At 52.6% G+C, this 27,797-nt stretch overlaps 1 protein-coding gene across 1 annotated transcript; it reads left to right on the forward strand.

Moving 5' to 3' along the window:
* tex261 (testis expressed 261) lies at positions 1-27,533 on the forward strand. The gene is made up of 6 exons (XM_085976372.1): positions 1-181; positions 10,769-10,848; positions 17,905-18,058; positions 24,551-24,618; positions 26,390-26,492; positions 27,014-27,533. Exons 1-6 carry the CDS (start codon positions 112-114, stop codon positions 27,127-27,129), a joined length of 591 nt encoding a protein of 196 aa, XP_085832498.1. The 5' UTR covers positions 1-111; the 3' UTR covers positions 27,130-27,533.
* Positions 27,534-27,797: the final 264 nt, after the last annotated feature.

Genomic DNA, 27,797 nt, shown 5'->3' on the forward strand with positions numbered 1-27,797 from the left:
GCCGCTGGCGGCGCTGTCTCTGGAGGCCCCGGGCGCCCGCCCCGCTCTCCCAGGCCCGGCTGTCGGTGTTTATTCCCGCCCAGTGCCAGGCCGCGGGCCCCGGGCGGTAGGATGTGGTTCCTCTACCTCCTTAGCTGGCTCTCGCTGTTGCTGCAGGTCGCCTTCGTCACGCTGGGGATCGGTGAGTACCGGGGGTCCGAGGCCTCTTACTCCAACTCCACCCGGGGCCTCGGCCTCTCGCTGGCTCGGCACGGCCCGCGGACCCGCACACCCGGCTCCTAGCCACCCCCCGTTATTGCTACGGCCGGCGGGGCGGTTGCCATGGCTCCGGGTGTGCAAGAGGGGCATTTTACCCCCAACTGGGGCAACTGTGGGGGGCAGGGAACCAGCAACGTAGGCACAGGCCTCCCAGCCAATCACAGCGCTGGATACTTCGGGTGGTGAGCAGCCTAGCCAATTAGCGTACTGTATACATCAGGCGGTGGGAGCCGGACCAATCAGGGAGCTCCATAGATCAAGAATTCCATTGGTGCTTAGGGGAGGGGAATGCAGCCAATTAGAGGGCGCTATAGATTGGGCGAGGAGCAGTTCAGCCAATCAGAGAGGCTGTTAGTTGGGGCGCTAACTTTCCAAAGTCCCATTGCCCCCAACATCAAAGTAACACAGGAGCAGCAGGAGGAGGCCATTCAGCCTCTCGAGCCTGTTACACAAGAACAGGAGGAGGCCATTCAGCCCCTCGAGTCTGTTACACAGGAACAGGAGGAGGCCGTTCAGCTCCTCGAGTCTGTTACACCAGAACAGGAGGAGGCCATTTAGCCCCTCGAGCCTGTTACACCGGAACAGGAGGAGGCCATTCAGCCCCTCGAGTCTGTTACACAGGAACAGGAGGAGGCCGTTCAGCTCCTCGAGTCTGTTACGCAGCAACAGGAGGAGGCCATTCAGCCCCTCGAGTCTGTTACACAGGAGCAGGAGGAGGCCCTTCAGCCCCTCGAGCCTGTTACATAGGAACAGGAGGAGGCCATTCAGCCCCTCGAGTCTGTTACACAGGAACAGGAGGAGGCCATTCAGCCCCTCGAGCCTGTTACACAGGAACAGGAGGAGGCCATTCAGCCCCTCGCGCCTGTTACACAGGAGCAGGAGGAGGAGGCTATTCAGCCCCTCGAGCCTGTTCCACAGGAACAGGAGGAGGCCATTCAGCCCCTCGAGTCTGTTACACAGGAACAGGAGGAGGCCATTCAGCCCCTCGAATATGTTACACAGGAACAGGAGGAGGCTATTCAGCCCCTCAAGCCTGCTCCCCCATTCAATAAGATCATGGCTACCTCATCACCACTTTCCCACCGGATCCCCATATCCCCTAGACTCTAAATATCTATAGATCTCAGCCTTGAATATACTCCCTGACTGAGCATCCACAGCACTTTGGGGCAGAGAATTCCAAAGATTCACAACCCTCTGAGTCACCTGGGGGTATATGCACACAAATTGTTGAAGGTGGCAGGGCAGGTTGAGAAAGCGGTTAAAAAAGTATGGGGTCCTGGGCTTTATAAATAGAGGCATAGAGTACAAAAGTGAGGAAGTTATGATTGAACCTTTATAAAACACTGGTTCGGCCTCAACTGGAGTATTGTATCCAATTCTGGGCACCGCACTGTAGGAAGGATGTTGAAGGGGCGCTAGGAATTAAGGTGATTGGCAGAAGAACCAAAGGTGACATGAGGAAATACTTTTTAATGCCGCGAGTGGTTCGGATCTGGAATGCAATGCCTGACAGGGTGGTGGAGGCAGACTCGATCACTGCTTTCAGAAGGGAGTTGGATAAGTACCTAAAGGAGAAAAAAATTGCAGGGCTATGGGGAAAGGGTGGGGGAGTGGGGCTAGAAGTAGGGAGTAGAAGAATGAGAGGTGATCTCATTGAAACATACAAGATTCTGAGGGGGATTGACAGGGTAGATGCTGAGAGGTTGTTTCCCCTGGCTGGAGAGTCTAGAACTAGGGGGCATAGTCTCAGGATAAGGGGTCGGCCATTTAAGACCGAGATGAGGAGTAATTTCTTCATAGGAACATAGAAACATAGAAGATAGGAGCAGGAGTAGGCCATTCGGCCCCTCTAGCCTGCTCCGCCTGGATGAGTGCAGCTCCAACAACACTCAAGAAGCTCGACACCATTCAGGATGAAGCAGCCCGCTTGATTGGCACTCCATCCCCCACCTTCAACATTCACTCCCTCCACCACCGGCGCACTGTGGCTGCAGTGTGTACAAGATGCACTGCCGCAACTCGCCAAAGCTCCTTCAACAGCACCTTCCAAACCCGCGACCTCTACCACTTAGAAGGACAAGGGCAGCAGACGCATGGGAACATCACCACCTACAAGTTCCCCTCCAAGCCACACACCATCCTGACTTGGACCTGTATCGCCGTTCCTTCACTGTCGCTGGGCCAAAATCCTGGAACTCCCTTCCTAACAGCATTGTGGGTGTACCTACACCATATGGACTGCAGCGGTTCAAGAAGGCGGCTCACCACCATCTTCTCAAGGGCAATTAGGGATGGGCACTAAATGCAGGCCTAGCCAGCGACGCCCACATCCCAGCAATGAATTAAAAAAATGAGATCATGGCTGATCATCCAAATTCAGTACCCGGTCCCTGCTTTCTCCCCATACCCCTTGATTCCTTCAGCCTTAAGAAACTCCTTCTTGAATATATTTAATGAATTGGCCTCCACTGCCTTCTGTGTCATAGAGTCATAGAGTTATACAGCACAGAAAGAGGCCATTCGGCCCATCGTGTCTGCGCCGTCCATCAAGCCCTGTCCAATCTAATCCCATTTTCCAGCATTTGGTCCATAGCCTTGTATGCAATGGCATTTCAAGTGCTCATCCAAATGCTTCTTGAATGTTGTGAGGGTTCCTGCCTCTACCACCCTTTCAGGCAGTGAGTTCCAGACTCCAACCACCCTCTGGGTGAAAAAGTTCCTCCTCAAATCCCCTCCAAACCTCCTGCCCCTTACCCTGAATCTATGCCCCCTTGTTATTGACCCCCCCACTAAGGGGAAAAGTTCCTCTTTATCGACCCTATCTATGCCCCTCATCATTTTGTACACCTCAATCAGGTCCCCCCTCAGCCTCCTTTGCTCCAAGGAAAACAACCCCAGCCTGTTTAGTCTTTCTTCATAGCTGAGGCGCTCCATCCCAGGTAACATCCTGGTGAATCTTCTCTGCACCCTCTCCAAAGCAATCACATCCTTCCTATAGTGAGGCGACCAGAACTGCACACAGTACTCCAGCTGTGGCCTCACCAGTGTTTTGTACAGCTCCATCATAACCTCCCTGCTCTTATATTCTATGCCTCGGCTAATGAAGGCAAGTATCCCATATGCCTTTTTAACCACCTTATCTACCTGTTCCACTGCCTTCAGGGATCTATGTACATGTACACCAAGGTCCCTCTGACCCTCTGTACTTCCTAGGGTCCTACCACTCATTGTGTATTCCCTTGCCTTATTTGTCCGTCCAAAATGCATCACCTCGCACTTTTCAGGGTTAAATCCCATTTGCCACTTTTCCGCCCATCTGACCAACCCGTTTATATCGTCCTGTAGCCTGAGGCTTTCCTCCTCGCAATTTACCACCCCACCAATTTTCGTGTCATCTGCGAACTTACTGATCATACCTTTTACATTCTCATCCAAATCATTAATGTAGATCACAAACAGCAAGGGACCCAGCACCGATCCCTGAGGTACCCCACTGGACACAGGCTTCCAGTCACAAAAGCAACCTTCGACCATCACCCTCTGCCTCCTGCCACTCAGCCAGTTTAGGATCCAACGTGTCAAGGCACCCTGGATCCCATGGGCTCTTACCTTCTTGACCAGTCTCCTATGCGGGACTTTGTCAAAAGCCTTACTGAAGTCCATGTATACCACATCCACAGCATTTCCCTCATCCACCCGCCTAGTCACCCCCTCGAAAAATTCAATCAGATTGGTCAGACATGATTTACCCTTGACAAAGCCATGCTGACTATTCCCGATTAATCCTTGCCTCTCCAAGTGGAGACTAATTTTGTCCCTCAGAATTTTTTCCAATAATTTCCCTACCACAGATGTTAGGCTCACTGGCCTGTAATTCCCTGGTTTATCCCTGCTACCCTTCTTGAATAATGGTACTACGTTAGCTGTTCTCCAGTCCTCTGGTACATCCCCTGTGGCCAGAGAGGTTCTGAAAATTTGTGTCAGAGCCCCTGCAATCTCCTCCTTTGCCTCACACAGCAGCCTGGGATACATCTCGTCCGGGCCTGGGGATTTATCCACTTTTTGGCCTGCTAAAACCGCTAGTACCTCCTCCCTCTCGATGCTAATATGTTTAAGTATATCACAGTCCCCTTGCCCGATTTCTATGTCTACATCGTCTTCCTCCATAGTGAACACAGATGCAAAAAATTCATTTAAAACCCCGTCTACATCATCTGGCTCTACACACAGATTGCCACTTTGGTCCCTAATGGGCCCTACCCTTTCCCTGGTTATCCTCTTGCCCTTAATATACTTATAAAACATCTTAGGATTTTCCTTTATTTTGCTCGCCAGTGTTATTTCATGGTCCCTCCTCGCTCTCCTAATTTCTTTTTTAAGTATGCCCCTGCACTTTTTATACTCCTCTAGGGCTTCTTCCGTCTTTAGTCTTTTGTAACTGCCAAAAGCCCCCCTTTTTTTCCTAATGCATTTTTGTATATCCCTTGTCATCCAAGGTTCCCTTTGCTTGTTGGTACCACCCTTGACCTTTACGGGAACATGTTGGCGTTGTACTCTCTCTATTTCCCTTCTGAAAGTCTCCCACTGCTTTGATGTGGATTTTCCTATAAGTAGCTGCTCCCAGTCCACTTTGGCCAGATCCTGCCTTATCATATTAAAATCGGCCTTCCCCCAATTTAGAACCCTTATTTCCGGGTCGTCTTTGTCTTCCATGACCACCTTAAATCTCACCGAATTATGGTCACTGTTGCCAAAATGCTCTCCTACTGACACTTCCACCACTTGCCCGGCTACATTCCCTAGAATTAGGTCCAGTACCGCCCCCTCTCTTGTAGGACTTTCTACACGCTGGTTCAAAAAGCTCTCCTGGATGCACTTTAAGAATTCTGCACCCTCTAAGCCTTTCACACTCTGACTATCCCAATTAATATTGGGGAAGTTGAAATCCCCCACTATTATTACCCTATTATTTTCGCACTTCTCTGAGATTTGCCTACATATCTGTTCCTCTATCTCCCCCTGACTGTTTGGGGGCCTATAGTACACTCCCAGCAAAGTGCTTGCCCCCTTTTTGTTTTTAAATTCTACCCATATGGCCTCATTAGAGGAACCCGCTAATATATCATCCCTCCTTACAGCAGTAATTGACTCCTTAATTAATATTGCAACACCCCCTCCCCTTTTACACCCCCCTCTGTCTCGCCTGAAGATTCTATACCCCGGAATATTGAGCTGCCAGTCCTGACCCTCCCTCAACCATGTCTCCGTGATAGCAACAATATCGTACTCCCATGTGTTCAACAACAACTTCAGTTCATCCACCTTATTTGCAAGACTCCTTGCATTAAAATAAATGCCTTCCAGCCTTGCCATATTCCCTTTTGCCTTCACATATTTGCTCTGCCTTCCCAGCTGACTTGTTTTTTCCTCCGTATTTGGCTGTAATTCACCCCCTACTATAGCTGCACTCTGTGGTAGAGAATGCCACAGGTTCACCACTCTCTGGGTGAAGAGGGTTGTGAATCTTTGGAATTCTCTACCCCAGAGGGCTGTGGATGCTGAGTCTTTGAATATATTCAAGTCTGAGATCGATAGATTTTTGGATACTAAAGGAATCAAGGGATATTGGATCGGGCGGGAAGGTGGCGTTGAGGTCGAAGGTCAGCCATGATCTTATCGAATGACTGAGCAGGCGCGAGGGGCTGTCTGGCCTACTCCTGCTCCTAACTCTTGTGTTCAACGACTGTTTTGGAGCATGGAATGGTTTTCCATAGGTTGCGGCAAAGACCATTGCACCCTTTCAGAGAACATTGGATATATATTTGAAGCAGACTATGAGGTCAGGGAGCGGGGGGGAGCGGGGCAGTGGGATTAGTTTGGGATTGATACAGGGCTATGGGGAGAGAGCGGGGCAGTGGGATTAGTTTGGGATTGATACAGGGCTATGGGGAGAGAGCGGGGCAGTGGGATTAGTTTGAGATTGATACAGGGCTATGGGGAGAGAGCGGGGCAGTGGGATTAGTTTGAGATTGATACAGGGCTATGGGGAGAGAGCGGGGCAGTGGAATTAGTTTGGGATTGATACTGGGTTAAAAAGAAAGAAGGTAACATTTGTACTTTTAGCACCTTATCACATCTCTGGGACAGTTCTCAGTGCTTAATCCAAGTCATAGGCAATAGATTCAATCAACTGAATTTTAAAAAGTAATAGCTCTGGGCTTTAGTTTAGTACTTAAATCAGCTCGTCTTATTTTTAACGCCTTACCTGCTGGTGAAGTGACAGTTAGAGGATTAATTCCAAAGTTAAGGATCGCGCGACTGAATTCAAGGAAATCCACAGCCTAACATTCTTTCTTCACCGGTACCATTCGAAAACAGCTCAAGACTTCTCCACCTGTTTGTGTGATCTGTATTGTCGCAGGGCCGAGGCCCGTCCCCACGGCCTCGAGGCCCAGTCCCCTCCCCACGGCCTCGGGCCCGTCCCCTCCCCTCCCCACGGCCTGGGGCCCCTCCCCACGGCCTGGGGCCCGTCCCCTCCCCTCCCCACGGCCTGGGGCCCGTCCCCTCCCCTCCCCACGGCCTCGGGCCCGTCCCCTCCCCTCCCCACGGCCTCGGGCCCGTCCCCTCCCCTCCCCACGGCCTCGGGCCCGTCCCCTCCCCTCCCCTCCCCACGGCCTCGGGCCCGTCCCCTCCCCTCCCCACGGCCTCGGGCCCCTCCCCTCCCCACGGCCTCGGGCCCGTCCCCTCCCCTCCCCTCCCCACGGCCTCGGGCCCCTCCCCACGGCCTGGGGCCCGTCCCCTACCCTCCCCACGGCCTCGGGCCCATCCCCTCCCCTCCCCTCCCCACGGCCTCGGGCCCGTCCCCTCCCCTCCCCACGGCCTCGGGCCCGTCCCCTCCCCTCCCCACGGCCTCGGGCCCGTCCCCTCCCCTCCCCTCCCCACGGCCTCGGGCCCGTCCCCTCCCCTCCCCACGGCCTCGGGCCCGTCCCCTCCCCTCCCCTCCCCACGGCCTCGGGCCCCTCCCCTCCCCACGGCCTCGGTCCCCTCCCCTCCCCACGGCCTCGGTCCCGTCCCCTCCCCTCCGCCTCGGGCCCGTCCCCTCCCCTCCCCTCGGGCCCGTCCCCTCCCCTCGGCCTCGGCCCGTCCCCTCCCCTCCCCTCGGGCCCGTCCCCTCCCCTCCCCTCGGCCTCGGGCCCGTCCCCTCCCCTCCCCTCTGCCTCGGGCCCGTCCCCTCTCCTCCCCTCGGCCTCGGGCCCGTCCCCTCCCCTCCCCTCGGCCTCGGGCCCGTCCCCTCCCCTCCCCTCGGCCTCGGGCCCGTCCCCTCCCCTCCCCTCGGCCTCGGGCCCGTCCCCTCCCCTCCCCTCGGCCTCGGGCCCGTCCCCTCCCCTCCCCTCGGCCTCGGGCCCGTCCCTCCCCTCCCCTCGGCCTCGGGCCCGTCCCCTCCCCTCCCCTCGGCCTCGGGCCCGTCCCCTCCCCTCCCCTCGGCCTCGGGCCCGCCCCCTCCCCTCCCCTCGGCCTCGGGCCCGCCCCCTCCCCTCCCCTCGGCCTCGGGCCCGCCCCCTCCCCTCGGCCTCGGGCCCGTCCCCTCCCCTCGGCCTCGGGCCCGTCCCCTCCCCTCGGCCTCGGGCCCGTCCCCTCCCCTCGGCCTCGGGCCCGTCCCCTCCCCTCGGCCTCGGGCCCGTCCCCTCCCCTCCCCTCCCCTCGGCCTCGGCCTCGGGCCCGTCCCCTCCCCTCCCCTCGGCCTCGGGCCCGTCCCTCCCCTCGGCCTCGGGCCCGTCCCCTCCCCTCGGCCTCGGGCCCGTCCCCTCCCCTCGGCCTCGGGCCCGTCCCCTCCCCTCGGCCTCGGGCCCGTCCCCTCCCCTCGGCCTCGGGCCCGTCCCCTCCCCTCGGCCTCGGGCCCGTCCCCTCCCCTCGGCCTCGGGCCCGTCCCCTCCCCTCGTCCTCGGGACCATCCCCTCCCCTCGAGCCCGTCCCCTCCCCTCCCCTCGGCCTCGGGCCCGTCCCCTCCCCTCCCCTCGGGCCCGTCCCCTCCCCTCCCCTCGGCCTCGGGCCCGTCCCCTCCCCTCCCCTCGGCCTCGGGCCTGTCCCCTCCCCTCCCCTCGGCCTCGGGCCCGTCCCCTCGGCCTCGGGCCCGTCCCCTCCCCTCGGCCTCGGGCCCGTCCCCTCCCCTCGGCCTCGGGCCCGTCCCCTCCCCTCGGGCCCGTCCCCTCCCCTCGGCCTCGGGCCCGTCCCCTCCCCTCGGCCTCGGGCCCGTCCCTTCCCCTCCCCTCGGCCTCGGGCCCGTCCCCTCCCCTCCCCTCGGGCCAGTCCCCTCCCCTCCCCTCGTCCCCTCCCCTCGGCCTTGGGCCCGTCCCCTCCCCTCCCCTCGGCCTCGGGCCCGTCCCATCCCCTCGGCCTCGGGCGCGTCCCCTCCCCTCCCCTCCCCTCGGCCTCGGGCCCGTCCCCTCGGCCTCGGGCCTCTCCCCTCCCCTCGGGCCCCTCCCCTCCCCTCGGCCTCGGGCCCGTCCCCTCCCCTCCCCTCGGCCTCGGGCCCGTCCCCTCCTCGGCCTCGGGCCCGTCCCCTCCCCTCCCCTCGGCCTCGGGCCCGTCCCCTCCCCTCCCCTCGGCCTCGGGCCCGTCCCCTCCCCTCCCCTCGGCCTCGGGCCCGTCCCGTCCCCTCCCCTCGGCCTCGGGCCCCTCCCCTCCCCTCGGCCTCGGGCCTCGACCTCGGGCCCCTCCCCACGGCCTCGGGCCCCTCCCCTCCCCTCGGCCTCGGGCCTCGACCTCGGGCCCCTCCCCACGGCCCCTGGCCCCTCCCCACAGCCTCGGGGCCCGTCGCTTCGCCACAGTCTTAGGCTGAGATCCTGGACGGGCAGTAAATGGCGGCCTCACCAACATGCCGAGAAGATTTTTTTAAAGTCCAATTTCATTCATTGTGTGTAAAGCACCTCAAGACGTTTCTGTGACTCGAGGCATGGTTTTCACATGCGGGCGAGACCAGAACCATGGAGTCTTTAAATAGGTGCAAGAAAGATCTACAGGGATCATACCAGAGCTGAGAGGTTGTAACTATCAGGAAAGGTTGAACAGGCTGGGGCTCATACTGAGGGGAGACCTGATAGAGGTCTTTAAGATAAAGGGTTCGATGGGGTAGGCAGAGAGAATGTTTCCACTTGCAGACAAGACCAGAACTAGAGGCCATCAATATAAGATAGTCACTAATAAATCCAATCGGGAATTCAGGAGAAACTTCTTTACCCAGAGAGTGGTGAGAATGTGGAACTCGCTACCACAGGGAGTGGTTGAGGTGAATAGTACAGATGCATTTAAGGGGAAGCTGGATAAACACATGAGGGAGAAAGGAATAGAAGGATATGTTGATGGAGTGAGATGAAGAGGGGTGGGAGGAGGCTCGTGTGGAGCATAAACGCCAGCAAGGATCTGTTGGGCTGGATGACCTGTTTCTGTGTTGTACGTTCTATGTAATGAGCATCAATTGAAGTCTCTCTCTTTTATTAGGAGTGCGGCCTCCAGTCTCATACAAGCACGTTGCAGGATCTGAGATAGATGCCAGTCCCATTTATTTGAACGTCTCTCCCTTTTTCTGAACCCCCCCTTCTCGCTCTCTCCCCCCTTCTCGCTCTCTCCCCCCTTCTCGCTCTCTCCCCCCTTCTCGCTCTCTCCCCCCTTCTCGCTCTCTCCCCCCTTCTCGCTCTCTCCCCCCTTCTCGCTCTCTCCCCCCTTCTCGCTCTCTCCCCCCTTCTCGCTCTCTCCCCCCTTCTCGCTCTCTCCCCCCTTCTCGCTCTCTCCCCCCTTCTCGCTCTCTCCCCCTTCTCGCTCTCTCCCCCTTCTCGCTCTCTCCCCCCTTCTCGCTCTCTCCCCCCTTCTCGCTCTCTCCCCCCTTCTCGCTCTCTCCCCCCTTCTCGCTCTCTCCCCCCTTCTCGCTCTCTCCCCCCTTCTCGCTCTCTCCCCCCTTCTCGCTCTCTCCCCCTTCTCGCTCTCTCCCCCCTTCTCGCTCTCTCCCCCCTTCTCGCTCTCTCCCCCCTTCTCGCTCTCTCCCCCCTTCTCGCTCTCTCCCCCCTTCTCGCTCTCTCCCCCTTCTCGCTCTCTCCCCCCTTCTCGCTCTCTCCCCCCTTCTCGCTCTCTCCCCCTTCTCGCTCTCTCCCCCCTTCTCGCTCTCTCCCCCCTTCTCGCTCTCTCCCCCCTTCTCGCTCTCTCCCCCCTTCTCGCTCTCTCCCCCCTTCTCGCTCTCTCCCCCCCTTCTCGCTCTCTCCCCCCTTCTCTCTCTCTCTCCCCCCTTCTCTCTCTCTCCCCCCTTCTCGCTCTCTCCCCCCTTCTCGCTCTCTCCCCCCTTCTCGCTCTCTCCCCCCTTCTCGCTCTCTCCCCCCTTCACGCTCTCTCCCCCCTTCTCGCTCTCTCCCCCCCTTCTCGCTCTCGCTCCCCCCCTTCTCTCTCGCTCCCCCCCCCCCCCCCTTTGCAGTGGATCGGGTTGCCGGTATGTAACGTGTGTGTCTCTCTCTGTCAACAGCTGCAGGCTTGTACTATCTGGCAGAATTAATAGAAGAATACACGGTCATCACCAGTCGTATCATCAAGTATATGATATGGGTGAGTGTCTCGCACGTGACTGGGGGGGAGGGCTGGGGCTGTGAGCACTGGGGGTGGGTGGGCGGGATCCTTGTTTACACTGGGATTGTGGGACACAGCAGACAGGGTAACTGGGGTTCCCTCTCCTGATCACTGGGCAGGAATTCCCTCGTAGCTGGGCACAGTGCATGTCCAGTTGCCTTTTGAAATGATACCCAGACTCCAAGGGTTAAGTTACGAGGTGAGCTTACACAAACTAGGGTTGTATTCCCTGGAGTTTAGAAGGTTCCGGGTGATCTGATCGAAGTTTTCAGGATATTAAGGGGAACAGATAGGGTCGATAGAGAGAAACTATTTCCGCTGGTTGGGGATTCTAGGACGAGGGGGCATAGTCTAAAAATGAGAGCCAGACCTTTCAGGAGTGAAATTAGGAAACACTTCTACACACAAAGGGTGGTAGAAGTGTGGAACTCTCTTCCGCAAACGGCAATCAATGCTAGATCAATTGTTAATTTTAAATCGGAGATTGCTAGCTTTTGTGAACCAAAGGTATTGAAGGATATGGGGCAAAGGCGGGTCTATGGAGTTAGGTCACAGATCAGTCACTGAATGGTGGAACAGGCTCGAGGGGCTGAATGGCCGGCTTCTGTTCCTATGAAATCCAATTGCACCACCCTTTCAGGGAGTGCATTCCAGATCATATCAACCCTCTGTGTGGAAAACAAATGTCCTCATTTCTCCTCTAGTTCTTCTGCCAATTATTTTAAGTCGATGACCTCTGGTTACTGACCCCGTGCCAGAGGAAACAGTTTCTCCCAACTTGCTCTATCCAAACTGCTCATAATTTTGAATACCTCTATTAAATCTCCCCTTAATCTTCCCTGCTCTAAGGAGAATAATTCCAGCCTCTCCACATAACTGAAATCCCTCATCCCCGGTACCATTCTGGTAAATCTCCCCTGCACCCTCTCCAAGGCCTTGACATCCTTCCTAAAGTGCGGTGCCCGGAATTGTCCACAATACTCCAGCTGGGGCCCAACCAGTGATTTGTGAAGGTTTTGATGACTTCCTTGTTTTTGTATTCAATGCCCCTATTTACAAAACCAAGTATCACATTCGCTTTCTTAACTGCCTCATCAACTTACCCTGCCACCTTCAAAGATTTGTGAACAGGTCCCTCTGTTCTTGCACACCCCTCAAAACAGTACCATTTAGATTATACTGCCTCTCGTGCATCACTTCACACTTACCCTCATTAAATTGCATCTGCCATGTGTCTGCCCATTTCACCAATCTGTCTATGTCGCTGGCAAGGCTGATTTTTATGACCCATCCCTAGTCGTGGCCTCTGACCCTCCTTTCAGGTTTGGACAGGTTGGGTGATTGGGCAGAAGCGTGGCAGATGCAGTATAATGTGGATAAATGCGAGGTTATCCACTTTGGTGGCAAAAACAGGAAGGCAGATCTGAACGGCAATAGATTGGGAGAAGGGGAAGTGCAACGAGATCTGGGTGTCCTTGTGCACCAGTCGCTGAAGGTAAGCATGCAGGTGCAGCAGGCGGTTAAGAAGGCAAATGGTATGTTGGCCTTCGTAGCGAGAGGGTTCGAGTACAGGAGCAAGGATGTCTTGCTGCAGTTGTACAGGGCCTTGGTGAGACCACACCTTGAGCATTGTGTGCATTGTGTGCAGTTTTGGTCGCCTTATCTGAGGAAGGATGTTCTTGCCATGGAGGGAGTGCAGCGAAGATTCACCAGACTGATACCTGGGATGGCAGGAATGACGTATGAGGAGAGATTGGGTCGATTGGGCTTATACTCGCTGGAATTTAGAAGAATGAGAGGGGATCTCATTGAAACTTATAAAATTCTAACAGGACTAGACAGACTAGATGCAGGAAGGATGTTCCTGATGGCCGGGGAGTCCAGAACCAGGGGTCACCGTCTAAGGATAAGGGGTAACCCATTTAGGACAGAGATGAGGAGGAATTTCTTCACCCAGAGAGTGGTGAACCTGTGGAATTCTCTACCACAGAAGGCAGTGGAGGCCAATTCATTAAATATATTCAAGAAGGAGTTAGATATCTTTCTTAAGGCTAAAGGGACCAAGGGATATGGGGAGAAGGCAGGGACAGGGTACTGAATTTGGATGATCAGCCATGATCTCATTGAATGGCAGAGCAGGCTCGAGGGGCCGAATGGCCTACTCCTGCTCCTGTTTTCTATGTTTCTTCCACTTGACCTCTTCGGCACCCATGAAATTCGTTGCCACCAACACCGGCAAAGCTGCCCGCTGAGGCTGAACCAGGTGCTGCCTAACCTGGGTGTCTGGTTCAATCCACAACAGAGCTTCCAACCACCTACTATCCACCACCACACCAACCCTCAGTCCTCGCACGATCCTCAGCTGACACTTCACTTCCTTTGCGCCCACCTCGATGGCCCCCTCCCCCCGAGCCCCGCCCTACGCAAAACCCGACCATCCAGAACTCGTGGCCTGTCTGCACTCCGTCCCCCGCGCCTATAAGCCTATTCCCTCCCACTTGCTCCAAACACGTCAAATTCAAACCCCTCCAAGGCCTTGTGCCATCCTACCGCTGCAGTCTCCTGGCCCTTACACGCCACCCCATGCCCTCGGTTGCTTTCCCTTGCATCCCCTCCCTGCCCTATCACCATACAGTTGCCGGCAGAGCCTTGCGCTGCCTCGGCCTCGCTCTCTCAATGCCGCTTTGTGCCCATTTCTCCCGCTGTGAAGTGCGTTGGGCCGTTCGACCACACTTGGCATATAGTGAACTGTTCTGGTCTCCATATTACAAAAAGGATGTGGAGTCACTGAAGCAGGTGCAAATAAGATTCACTAGAATGATGCCAGAACTGGGAGGTTATAACTAACAGGAAAGACTGAACAGGCCGGGGCTCTTTTCTCTAGAAAAGAGAAGACTAAGGGGTGACCTGATCGAGGTCTTTAAGATTATGAAAGGGTTCGATAGGGTAGACGTAGAGAAGGAGTTTCCACTTGTGGGGGAGACCAGAACTAGGGGCCATCAATATAAGATAGTCACTAATAAATCCAATCGGGAATTGAGGAGAAACTTCTTTACCCAGAGAGTGGTGAGAATGTGGAACTCGCTACCACAGGGAGTGGTTGAGGAGAATAGCAGAGATGCATTTAAAGGGAACATAACATAAAGAAGTAAGAGCAGGAGTCAACCATTCGGCCCCTCGAGCCTCCTCCACCATTCAGTAAGATCATGGCTGATCTTTGACTTCAACTCCACTTTCCCGCCCGATCTCCATATCCCTTGATTCCCCTGGAGTCCAAAAATCTATCGATCTCGGCCTTGAATATACTCAAAGACTCAGCATTCACAGCCCTCTGGGGCAGAGAATTCCAAAGATTCACAACCCTCTGAGTGAAGAAATTCCTCCTCATCTCAGTCTTAAATGGCTGACCCCTTATCCTGAGACTATGCCCCCCAGTTCTAGACACTCCAGCCAGGGGGAAACAACCTCTCAGCATCTACCCTGTCAATCCCCCTCAGAATCTTGTATGTTTCAATGAGATCACCTCTCATTCTTCTAAACTCCAGAGAGTATCGGCCCATTCTACACAATCTCTCATCATAGGACAGCCCTCTCATCCCAGGAATCAATCTAGTGAACCTTCGTTGCACCGCCTCCAAGGCAAGTATATCCTTCCTTAGATAAGGAGACCAAAACTGTGCCCAGTACTCCAGGTGTGGTCTCACCAAGGCCCTGTACAATTGGAGCAAGACTTCCTCACTCTTATACTCCAACCTCTTGCAATAAAGGCCAACATGCCATTTGCCTTCCTTATTGCTTGCTGTACCTGCATGCTAACTCTCTGTGTTTCTTGCACAAGGACCCAAATCTCTCTGAACACCAACATTTGAAAGTTTCTCACCATTTAAAAAATATTCTGTTTTTCTATTCTTCCTACCAAAGTGAATAACCTCACATTTCCCTACATTATACTCCATCTGCCACCTTACTGCCCACTCACTCAGTCTATCTATATCCCTTTGCAGATTCTTTGTGTTCTCCTCACAGCTTACTGTCCCACCTCGCTTTGTATCACCAGCAAACTTGGATACATTACACTCGGTCCCTTCATCTAGGTCATTAATATAGATTGTAAATAACTGAGGCCCCAACACTGATCCTTGCGGCACCCCACTAGTTACAGCCTGCCAACCTGAAAAAGATCTGTTTATCCCTACTCTCTGTTTTCCAATCCTCTATCCATGCTACTATATTACCCCCAACCCCATGAGTCCTAATCTTGTGTAATAATCTTTTATGTGGCACCTTCTCGAATGCCTTTCGGAAATCCAAATATACTACATCCACTGGTTCCCCTTTATCTACCCTGCTAGTTACATCCTCAAAAAACTCTAATAAATTTGTCAAACACGATTTCCCTTTCCTAAAACCATGTTGACTCTGCCTAATCATGTTATGATTCTCTAAGTGACTTGATTCCACTTCCTTAACAATGGATTCCAGCATTTTCCCGGTGACTGATGTCAGGCTAACTGGCCTGTAGTTCCCTGTTTTTTCTCTCCCTCCTTTCTTGAATAACGGTGCTACATTTGTGACCTTCCAATCCACTGGGACCATTCCAGAATCTGGGGAATTTTGGAAGATCAAAACCAATGCATCCACTATCTCTTCAGCCACTTCTTTTCGAACCCTAGGATGTAGGCCGTCAGGTCCGGGGGATTTATCGGCTTTTAGTCCCATTAGTTTCTCTAGTACTTTTTCTCTACTTACATTAATTACGTTCAGTTCCTCACTCTCATTAGACCCTTGATTCCCCACCATTTTTGGAATGCTTTTTGTGTCTTCTACTGTGAAGACAGATACAAAATATTTGTTTAACGTTTCTGCCATTTCCTTATTCCCCATAATAATTTCCCCTGTCTCAGCCTCTAAGGGACCAACGTTTACCTTTGCTACTCTTTTCCTTTTTACATACTTGTAGAAACTCTTACAATCTGCTTTTATATTTCTTGCTAGTTTTCTCTCATTCTATTTTTAACCTTTTTATCAATTTTTTGGTCAACCTTTGCTGGTTTCTGAAACTCTCCCAATCCTCAGGCCTACTATTATTCTTTGCAACATTATAAGCTGCTTCTTTTAAACTAACGCTATCCTTAACTTTTTTTAGTTAGCCACGGTTGGATCACTTTTCCTGTGGAGTTTTTGTTTCTCAATGGAATCTATTTTTGTTGAGAATTATGAAATATTTCTTTAAATGCTAGCCTCTGCTTACCTACCGCTATACCTTTTAATCTATTTTTCCAATCTGCCTTAGCCAACTCACCCCTCATACCTATGTAATTGGCTTTATTTAAGTTTAAGACTCTAGTTCCAGACTTAGGCAAGTCACTCTCAAAATTAATGTGAAATTCTATCATATTATGATCACTCTGCCCCAGAGGATCCTTTACTATGAGATTGCTAATTAACCCTGTCTCATTACACAATACAAGATCTATAATAGCCTGTTCCCTGGTTGGTTCCATGACATATTGTTCTAGGAAACTGTCCCGAATGCATTCCATGAACTTGTCCTCCAGACTACTTTTGCCAATTTGATCTGTCCAGTCTATATGAAGATTAAAGTCCCCCACGTTTATTGCATTACCTTTGTTGCAAGCTCCTAATATTTCTTGATTAATATTCTGTCCAACGGTATAGCTACTGTTAGGAGGCCTATATACTACCCCTACCAGTGTCTTCTGCCCCTTGTTATTCCTTATCTCCACCCATACTGATTCTACTTCCTGATCTTCCGAGCCGAGATCTTTTCTCGCTTCTGTCCTTATGTCATCCTTTATTATCAGGCTACTCCCCCTCCTTTTCCATTATGCCTGTCTTTTCAAAATGTCAAGTACCCTGGAACATTTAGTTCCCAACCTTGGTCACCTTGCAACCACGTCTCTGTAATGGCTATTAGATCAAACCCATTTATCTCTATTTGTGCCTCTAGTTCGTCTATCTTGTTACGAATGCTTCGTGCATTCAGATAAAGAGCCTTTAATTAAAAACATTTTTTACCATTATTCCCTGCTTTGACCTTATTCTCTGCTGCACTGCTACCGTTAAACTCTCTGTCCCTTCCTGTCACACTCTGCTTATTTTTACCCAAATCGCGACCCTGCTCTATTGTCTTGACCTTTCTCTTTAGATTTCTAAATTTCCCCTCACCTGACCCCTCCCCCCCCTTTTTTTTAGTTTAAAGCCCTATCTACAGCCCTAGTTATTCAATTCGCCCGGACGCTCCCTCTTTCCCCAGTACTGGTGCCAGTGCCCCATGAATTGAAACCCCTTTTTCCCACACCACTCTTTGAGCCACGCATTTAACTCTCTGATCTGCTTGACCCTATGCCAATTTGCACGTGGCTCAGGTAGTAATCCAGAGATTATTACCCTTGTGGTTCTGCTTATTAATTAATTTAGACCCTAGCTCCTCAAACTCCCTCAGCAGAACCTCATTCTTAGTTCTACCTATGTCGTTGGGTCCTACATGGACCACAACAACTGGATCCTCCTCCTTCCACTCCAAGTTCTTCTCCAGCCGCGAGGAGATATCCTTAACCCTGGCAGGCAACAGGACTCTCTTTCACGGCTGCAGAGAACAGTATCTATCCCCCTGACTATACCGTCCCCTACTACTACCACATTCCTTCCTTCTCCCCCCACTTGGATGGCCCCCTGAACCACGGTGCTGTGGTCAGTTTGCCCATCCTCCCTGTAGTCCTTTTCCTCATCCATACAGGTAGAAAGTACCTTGTACCTGTTGGACAAGGTCCAGGGCTTGATAAGCACATGAGGGAGAAAGGAATAGGAGGATATGTTGATGGGGTGAGATGAAGAGGGCTGGGAGGAGGCTCGTGTGGAACATAAACACCGGCATGGAGCAGTTCGGTGGATGACTTGTTTCTGTGCTGTAGACTTGCTGTAACTCGATGTAATTCTATGTGTTTCTACATTAATGGTGATCTATAAATGCAAGTTGTTGTTTGTCTTCAAATCTCTTTCTTGACTCCTCAGTTCTCCACGGGAGTGCTGGTTGGTCTCTACCTCTTCGAGAATTTCCCCATGTTAATGATTGGAGTCGGACTCTTCACAAACCTCGTCTACTTTGGTCTTTTACAGACGTTTCCATACATCCTGCTCACATCACCCAATTTTATATTGTCCTGCGGTAAGTACCCATCTCAGTGCTTGGTGTATGACCCTGTCTTCTTCTTTGCCAATTGGCTCATCAGTGCGTGACTGTGGCTGGGGTACGGGCACCCGCTCAATGCCGCTACCCTTCACTCCCCACTGGGGTACAGTACTGGTGAATACAGGTCTGTCACAGTATAACACTGGGGTACAGTACTGGTGGGGACAGGTCTGTCACTGTATAACACTGGGGTACAGTACTGGTGGGGACAGGTCTGTCACTGTATAACACTGGGGTACAGTACTGGTGGGGACAGGTCTGTCACTGTATGACACTGGGTTACAGTACTGGTGGGTACAGGTCTGTCACTGTATAACACTAGGGTACAGTACTGGTGGGTACAGGTCTGTCACTGTATAACACTGGGGAACAGTACTGGTGGGTACAGGTCTGTCACTGTAACCACTGGGGTACAGTACTGGTGGGTACAGGTCTGTCACTAACACTGGGGTACAGTACTGGTGGGGACAGGTCTGTCACTATAACACTGGGGTACAGTACTGGTGGGTACAGGTCTATCACTGTATAACACTGGGGTACAGTACTGGTGGGTACAGTTCTTTCACTATTACACTGGGGTACAGCACTGGTGGGGACAGGTCTGTCACTGTATAACACTGGGGTGCAGTACTGGTGGGTACAGTTCTTTCACTATAACACTGGGGTACAGCACTGGTGGGGACAGGTCTGTCACTATAACACTGGGGTGCAGTACTGGTTTATACAGGTCTGTTACTGTATAACACGGGTACAGTACTGGTGGGTACAGGTCTGTCACTATAACACTGGGGTACAGTACTGGTGGGTGCAGGTCTGTCACTGTATAACACGGGTACAGTACTGGTGGGTTCAGGTCTATCACTGTATAACACTGGGGTACAGTAGTGGTGGGTACAGTTCTTTCACTATAACACTGGGGTACAGCACTGGTGGGGACAGGTCTGTCACTGTATAACACTGGGGTGCAGTACTGGTGGGTACAGGCCTGTCACTGTATAACACGGCAGTATAGACCTGTACCCACCAGTACTGTACCCCAGTGTTATACTGTGACAGACCTGTACCCACCAGTACTGTACCTCAGTGTTGTACAGTGACAGACCTGTACCCACCAGTACTGTACCCCAGTGTTATACTGTGAAAGACCTGTACCCACCAGTACTATACCTCAGTGTTATATAGTGACAGACCTGTACCCACCAGTACTGTACCACAGTGTTATACTGTGACAGACCTGTACCCACCAGTAATGTACCCCAGTTTTATACTGTGACAGACCTGTACCCACCAGTACTGTACCCCAGTGTTATACAGTGACAGACCTGTACCCACCAGTACTGTACCCCAGTGTTATACAGTGACAGACCTGTACCCACCAGTACTGTACCCCAGTGTTATACAGAGACAGACCTGTACCCACCAGTACTGTACCCCAGTGTTATACAGTGACAGACCTGTACCCACCAGTACTGTACCCCAGTGTTATACTGTGACAGACCTGTACCCACCAGTACTGTACCTCAGTGTTATACAGTGACAGACCTGTACCCACCAGTACTGTACCCCAGTGTTATACTGTGACAGACCTGTCCCCACCAGTACTGTACCTCAGTGTTATACAGAGACAGACCTGTACCCACCAGTACTGTACCCCAGTGTTATACAGTGACAGACCTGTACCCACCAGTACTGTACCCCAGTGTTATACTGTGACAGACCTGTACCCACCAGTACTGTACCCCAGTGTTATACTGTGACAGACCTGTACCCACCAGTACTGTACCCCAGTGTTATACAGTGACAAACCTGTACCCACAAGTACTGTACCCCAGTGTTATACAGTGACAGACCTGTACCCACCAGTACTGTACCCCAGTGTTATACAGTGTGATACGCTTATCAATTACTTCATAAAAGGTGATGAGTCGAAGAAGAGATGATGAGTCGAAAGAAGAGATGAATAAGGCTTTTATTAGCTAAGAAGAGACCATGCTTCTTCGTGAGTGACTGAACAAGTCTGAACGAAACCCACACAGTGGTGGGTGGAGTCAGCTGAGGCATGCCTCCATACACAGCGCCACCCAGAGGTGGCAATATACAATACAGTGGTTTACCACATTCACCCCTTGTTTAATGTGAAGTCTGGCGGGGTGAAGGGTACTACAAGTTAAGTCTATCAGGAGGCCTTGTCTGACGTCCTGATCGTCGTGGTGGCGGCGGTGGTGTTACAGCATCCGACGTCGGGTCTGGTGTCTGGGTGGTTGGCGAAGATTCCTGGGGCTTTGGCATGCCGTCTGCAAGGGTTGGGTTGGGAGGGGTGGTGGGGGATAACAGTGGTAAGGGGGATAACGGTGGTAAGGGGGATAACGGTGGTAATTCAGGGGTACCCGAGGGTGCGAGATCTCGTATGGAGACCGTGTCCTCCCGCCCGTCTGGGTATGTCACCCAGGCATACTGGGGGTTGGCGTGTAGGAGGTGCACCCGCTCGACCAGGGGGTCCGTTTTATGCGTCCTCACGTGCCTCCGCAGTAGGACGGGCCCAGGAGAAGTCAACCATGCCGGTAGCGAGGTTCCCGATGTAGACTTCCGGGGGAAAACGAACATTTTCTCATGAGGGGTCGCATTAGTGGCAGTACAAAGCAGTGACCGAATGGAGTGGAGCGCTGCAGGGAGGACCTCCTGCCAGCGGGAGGTCGGAAGGCCCTTAGATTTTAGTGCTAAGAGGACTGCCTTCCAAACCGTCGCGTTCTCCCTTTCCACCTGGCCGTTCCCCCGGGGGTTGTAACTGGTGGTCCTGCTCGTGGCGATACCTCTTGTTAGCAGGTACTGCCGAAGTTCGTCGCTCATGAACGATGAGCCCCTGTCGCTATGTATATAGCTGGGGAACCCGAACAGAGCGAAGATGTCATTCAGACACTTGATGACCGTGGTACTGGTCATGTCTGGGCAAGGGATGGCAAAGGGGAAACGGGAGTACTCATCAACTATGTTGAGGAAGTACACATTGCGGTCAGCGGAGGGGAGGGGCCCTTTAAAATCGACGCTCAGGCGTTCGAAGGGGCGGGTGGCCTTGATCAGGCTTGCTCTGTCCGGCCTATAGAAGTGCGGTTTGCACTCGGCGCAGATTTGGCAGCTCTTGGTCATGGTCCTGACCTCCTCGATGGAGTAGGGCAGGTTACGGGATTTGATAAAATGGAAAAACCTGGTGACCCCCGGGTGGCAGAGGTCATTGTGGAGGGACTGCAGCCTATCACTCTGCGCGTTGGCGCATGTACCACGTGATAGGGCATCTGGGGGCTCATTGAGTTTCCCTGGCCGATACAAGATATCATAATTGTAGGTGGAGAGTTCGATTCTCCACCTCAAGATCTTGTCGTTCTTGATTTTACCCCTCTGCTTATTATTAAACATAAAAGCTACTGAACGCTGGTCAGTGAGCAGGGTAAATCGTTTCCCGGCCAGGTAATGCCTCCAGTGACGCACCGCTTCTACAATAGCCTGGGCCTCCTTTTCGACGGAGGAGTGTCTCGTCTCGGGGCCCTGGAGGGTCCTTGAGAAAAAGGCCACGGGTCTGCCCGCCTGGTTAAGGGTCGCGGCTAGGGCGAAGTCGGAGGCATCGCTCTCCACTTGGAAGGGGATGGACTCATCCACCGCGTGCATTGCGGCCTTCGCGATATCGTTCTTGATAAGAGTGAAGGCTGCACACGCCTCTGGTGTCAGGGGGAAGGAGGTGGCTTTGATGAGGGGCCTGGCTTTGTCTGCATAGAGGGGCACCCACTGGGCGTAGTAGGAGAAAAACCCCAGGCATCTCTTCAGTGCTTTTTGGCAGTGGGGAAGGGGTAGCTCCATTAGGGGGCGCATTCTGTCGGGGTCGGGCCCGATGACTCCGTTCTCCACCACGCAGCCGAGGATGGCCAGGCGCTTGGTGTGAAACATACATTTTTCCTTATTGTACGTTAGGTTCAGCCGTTGGGCCGTACGGAGGAAATTTGCTAGATTAACGTCGTGGTCATGCTGGTCGTGGCCGCAGATGGTGACGTTATCCAAATAGGGGAAGGTTGCCCGCAGCGCGTTCTGGTCAACCATTCGGTCCATCTCCCTTTGGAAGACCGAAACCCCGTTGGTGACGCCGAAGGGGACCCTAAGGAAGTGGTAGAGGCGGCCGTTTGCCTCGAAGGCAGTATACTGGCGGTCCTCATGGCGGATGGGCAGCTGGTGGTACGCTGACTTAAGGTCGATGGTGGAGAATACTTTGTATTGCGCAATCTGATTGACCATATCAGATATGCGAGGGAGGGGGTACGCGTCCAGCTGGGTGTACCGGTTTATGGTTTGGCTGTAGTCGATTACCATGCGGCGTTTTGCAGTGGTTTTAACGACTACAACCTGGGCTCGCCAGGGGCTAGTGCTACCTTCGATAATGCCCTCCTTCAAGAGCCGCTCCACCTCAGAGCTGATAAAAGCTCTGTCCCCGGCACTGTACCGCCTGCTTTTGGTAGCGATGGGTTTACAGTCGCGGGTGAGGTTAGCGAACAGGGGAGGGGGGGGGACTTTTAATGTGGAAAGGCTGCAGGTGGTTTGCAGCGGGCGATTTAAAAGTTGTTGGTTGCAGACTGTGAGTGGGGGGAGGGGTCCACCGTATGCTAGTGTGACACTCTTAAGGTGGCACTGAAAATCCAACCCTAGCAGGACGGCAGCGCAAAGACGGGGCAGGACTAGCAGTTTAAATTTTTTATATTCAGTGCCCCCTACTGACAGGGTCACCACACAGTAGCCGCTGATGTCCATTGACTGGGACTTGGACGCCATAGAAATGCGATGGTGCGTTGGCAGAATCGTGAGGGAGTGGCTACGTACCGTGTCGGGGTGGACGAAACTCTCTGTGCTCCCGCTGTCGATCAGGCAACTGGTGGCGCGGCCGTTTACCGCGATATCCATCATGGAGCTGGATAGATGGTGAGGGAGGGCTTGATCCAGCGTCACGGAGGCCAGTATGTGGCTTAGTGAGTCACTATAGTCATCCGCCGAGACGGTGGTCGGTTCCGGTGACGAAATGGCGGTTGAGTGCGTTGGATACGATGGCGGCGGATGCCATGCGGCCGGGGGTACACAAAATGGCGGATAAGATGGCTGCTCCCACGGCCCGCACGCTGCGCTGCTGGCTGGCTTCCCCTTGCAGGCGTTAGCGTAATGGCCTTTCTTCCCGCAGCCCGAGCAGGCAGCTGTCTTAGCTGGGCAGTGCGCTCTGGGATGTTTTAACTGGCCACAGAAATAGCATTTTTGGGCCTGGTTACTGGGCATCGAAGCAGTTCTTACCGGAGGCTGCTGTCTCGGTTGGGTCGCTGCAGCGGTTGGTGCCGGGGGCGGCGGTCCCGTGTCCCACGGTTTCGATTGCCATGTCTCGGCGCCGTTACGGGGGTATGCCTCGAGGTTTCGGTGGGCCTCCTCTAACGAGAGCGCAAGGGCAATGGCCGTCTTCAGGTCGGGTTCCTTGCTTTCTAGCAGTCTCTGCCGGGTGTGGTCTGACTGGAGGCCCCTGACGAAGGCATCACAGGCGAGTCCCTGCGCGTGCTCCACAGCCGTTACCGCTTTACAATCGCAGTCTCTGCAGAGTGCCAGTAGCGCCCGTGCAAATGCCCCTACCGATTCTCCCGGTTGCTGCCTGCGGGATCCCAAGAGGTGTCGGGCGTAAATTGTGTTCACTGGGCGCGTATATTGCCCTTTTAGTAGCTCGAGGGCCGCCACGTACGTATTAGAGTCCCGGATTAGCATATATACTTGATGGCTCACCTGGGCGGTCAAAATTTTCAGTTTGTGATCCTCCTCTGTAACCTGTGAGATTGCGAGGAAGGATTCAAAGCAGCTCAGCCAGTGTTCAAACTTGGCTGATGCACCCACATCTTGAGGGTCGAGGTCCAGGCGTGGTGGTCTGAGGGCTCTCAGCAATGTCTGCTGTATCCGTTGCTGTTGTTGCTCCTCAGGTGTCGCCATTTAACTTTTAGCTAATAAAATTGATACGCTTATCAATTACTTCATAAAAGGTGATGAGTCGAAGAAGAGATGATGAGTCGAAAGAAGAGATGAATAAGGCTTTTATTAGCTAAGAAGAGACCATGCTTCTTCGTGAGTGACTGAACAAGTCTGAACGAAACCCACACAGTGGTGGGTGGAGTCAGCTGAGGCATGCCTCCATACACAGCGCCACCCAGAGGTGGCAATATACAATACAGTGGTTTACCACACAGTGACAGACCTGTGCCCACCAGTACTGTACCCCAGTGTTATACAGTGACAGACCTGTACCCACCAGTACTGTACCGTATTATACAGTGTCAGACCTGTGCCCCCCGCAGTACTGTAGCCTCCTGTTGTACAGTGAACTGACGTCTCTGTGGACATGTATATTATTTAATATAACTAGTGTGCCGTGTGTGTGGAGGTTGATGGTGGTTTTACTTGTTCCCACAGTGCTGGTGGTCTATAACCATTACCTGGCATTTCAACACTTTGCCGAAGAGTACTACCCCTTCACTGAGGTAAGCCAGTGTACTGTGGGCGGCAGTGTCTGTCCGAGTTGTGTTGAGCCGCTCTGTGTGAAGAGACTGAAATGAGTGGCCATCGTTTCCCCTGGGGGAATCTAGAACTAGGGGGCAGTTTCAGAATAAGGGGTTGCCCATTTAAAACTGAGATGAGGAATTTCTTCTCTGAGGGTCGTAAATCTGGAATTCTCTGCCCCAGAGGGCTGTGGAGGCTGGGTCACTGAATATATTTCAGGTGGAGAGAGACAGATTTTTGAACAATAAGGGAGTGAAGGGTTATGGGGAGCGGGCAGGGAAGTGGAGCTGAGCCCAAGATCAGATCAGCCATGATCTCATTAAATGGCGAAGCAGGATCGAGGGGCCGAATGGCCTCCTCCTGCTCCTATTTCTTATGCTCTTTTGACCCCCTCCGATGGATTGGAGACCATCGAGTCACTCGGGCAGTGGCGAAGGTGGGATGTCGCAGATACCCCAACGCACTGAGTGTAGTGGCTTCCTTTAACTGTGTCAGAGTGACAAGTCCCAATTGAAGCTTCTCGCTTGTGAAGAGACCCAAGCAAATAAGGTTCGAATCCCACAAGTTAAAAATGAGGAAGTTGGGGGTCAGTCGAGGGGAAATATATCACCCAACAAGTAACTAAGCTGTGGATTTTTAAAAAAATCATTTTTGGCATGTGAGCATCTTTGGAAGACCAGCATTTATTGCCCATCTTTAGTTGCCCAGAGTTTGAAACAACTGAGTGACTTGTTAGGCCACTTCAGGGTCAGCTAAGAATCAACCATGTTGTTGTGGGACTGGAGTCACATATCAGACCGAGTAAGGACGGCAGGTTTCCTTCCCTAAAGGGTGTTTAGTGAACCAGTTAATTTTCTTAACGACAATCTGACCGCTTCATGGTCACTTTTACTGAGACCAGCTTTTTATTAAGTGAATTCAGATTCTCAAAGGGCCGTGGTGGGATTTGAACTTGCGCGCTCTGGATTACCAGTCCAGTAACATAACCACCAATAAGTTAACCAGGGAAGGATGGTAAAAGCACAGTGGGGCCTGAGCCGCTAGGCTCTGTCTCTGTGGAGAGAGGGGGTGTGGCTTGTCCCAGAGCTTCGTGCGACAGGAGTCCCAGCACGTGGGTTGGGCGAGCAGTCTCACGGCCTCGACCACCTACCGGCCGTTTGAAACTAATGGGCAGACAGTCGTTCCAGGTGTGGTGTCCTCAGAGTCTGAATTCCCAATGTGTTCTTCCGTATGCTGAGGGCAAGCGAGAGGGTTTGTTATATTTTGTTGGTTTTTAGGCGTTGCTGGCAAGGCTGGCATTTATTGCCCATCTAAAGTTGCCCTTGGGGTGGTGAGCCGCCTTCTTGAACTGCTGCAGTTCATGTGGTGAAGGTGCTCCCATAGTGCTGTTAGGTAGGGAATCTCAGGATTTTGATCGAGTGACGATGAAGATATGTTTTGCTCAGTGCCAGTTGGTGTTGGGGCAGTTTCTGGAGATCTTGGAAGTCCATCTGTGGTTGTTTGGCTCTGTCGGGAGGTTGGACGATTGAGTGAAGTCCAGGAGGAGGAATTGCTGCCGGATTGTGTGGAATGAATGGACCGGTGGCTTTTTCCTGCTCCTGTTTGATTCTAGTTACCTTGGCATTGGAAAAGCTACAGCGAAGGGTTTATACATTGGATTGGAAACCTATTGTTGGTTATTCGGTCATTCGTTTGGTTACTCGGTTAATATTTTGGTTACTCAAACGCCTCGTTCTCCTGTGTTCTGTCCAGGTACTAGCTTACTTCACACTGTGCCTGTGGATAACCCCTTTCTCCTTCTTTGTGTCACTGTCCGCTGGAGAGAACGTCCTTCCGTCCACAATTCAGCACGGAGGTGAGTGTCGAGACGCCCGTCCTTAATACTGTCGGCAGGTTTTTGGTTTGGTGGATCGGTTAATGGGTTGAATGGTAGTTTGGTTGATCAGTTTATGGGCTGAATGGTTAATTTACTGGTTGAGTGGTTAGTTTATGGTTTGGTCGATTGGTTCATGGGTTGACTGGTTGGTTGGTGGACTGGTCAATTGGTTCATGGGTTGAAGGGTTGGTTGGTGGATTGGTCGATTGGTTCATGGGTTGAATGGTTGGTTGGTGGATTGGTTCATGGGTTGAATGGTTGGTGGATTGATCGATTGGTTCATGGGTTGAATGGTTGGTTGGTTGGTGGATTGGTCGATTGGTTCATGGGTTGAATGGTTGGTGGATTGATCGATTGGTTCATGGGTTGAATGGTTGGTGGATTGATCGATTGGTTCATGGGTTGAATGGTTGGTTTGTGGATTGGTTTGTGAGTTGAATAGTTAGTTTATAGTTTGGTGGGTTAATTGGTTGGCTTATAGTTTCCTTGATTTTCCACAGATGACGTCGTGTCGAACTACTTCACAAAGGGTAAGAGGAGTAAGCGATCGGGTATCCTAGTGATCTTCACCTTCATCAAAGAGGCAATCCTGCCCAGTCGACAGAAGATGTACTGACAGCCACTGAGTGTATACGTTCACGAGCAGTAGCAGAACTGATGGAGAGGATGGAGGAGGGGAGGGAGCAGAGAGACCAAGAAACTGAATAACACGGAGGATGATGAGCTCCTGCCTTGGACTTTAATTTGGAATTAATGTTTGATTTTTTTTTCTTTAAATGGTCCCTCCTCCCTGAAGGAATTTCTGTTGGAAGGTGATTTTAAACGCATTATTTTTGCACAGATTTTGAAATTTAGAAGGACTTCAAACACACGACAAAAAACAAATCTTGTTCCATTTGGAGGGGTCTCCATCGGAGCTCCCCACGCGATGTATTAAATGTAAACGTTGCCATTTTATAATGGAGTGGATGATTGCTGTACATGGTCATTGATGCTTCCAGTAAACCTTGCTCAGTTTAATGCAAATTTCACTTCAATTCCACTTAAAATGTGGTGTCTCTCCACCTCCGCTCCTTCCAAAAAAACCTCTGCACTTATTTTCTGTTGAATTTTTGCTTTCCAATCGGCAGAACTTGCATTGTGTTGTGCTGAGGCTAACACTAGAAGGGAGTAATATTAACATCAGTAGAGGTGCAGTCAGTAACACAGGGCGCTGGGGGGAGGGGTTACTGAGTGACAGTGTGAGGGAGCTGGATTAACATCAGTAGAGATACAGTCAGTAAC

This window comes from Somniosus microcephalus, chromosome 2, assembly GCF_052327205.1.
Source record: "Somniosus microcephalus isolate GS21.2 chromosome 2, FLI_Smic_1.0, whole genome shotgun sequence".
NCBI lineage: Eukaryota > Metazoa > Chordata > Chondrichthyes > Squaliformes > Somniosidae > Somniosus > Somniosus microcephalus.

Coding starts and splice junctions, on each gene's coding strand:
- tex261 (XM_085976372.1), top strand. CDS start 112: ATGTGGTTCCTCTACCTCCTTAGCTGGCTCTCGCTGTTGCTGCAGGTC. Junction 182..10,768: donor CTTCGTCACGCTGGGGATCG/GTGAGTACCGGG, acceptor CTCTGTCAACAG/CTGCAGGCTTGTACTATCTG. Junction 18,059..24,550: donor CAATTTTATATTGTCCTGCG/GTAAGTACCCAT, acceptor TTGTTCCCACAG/TGCTGGTGGTCTATAACCAT.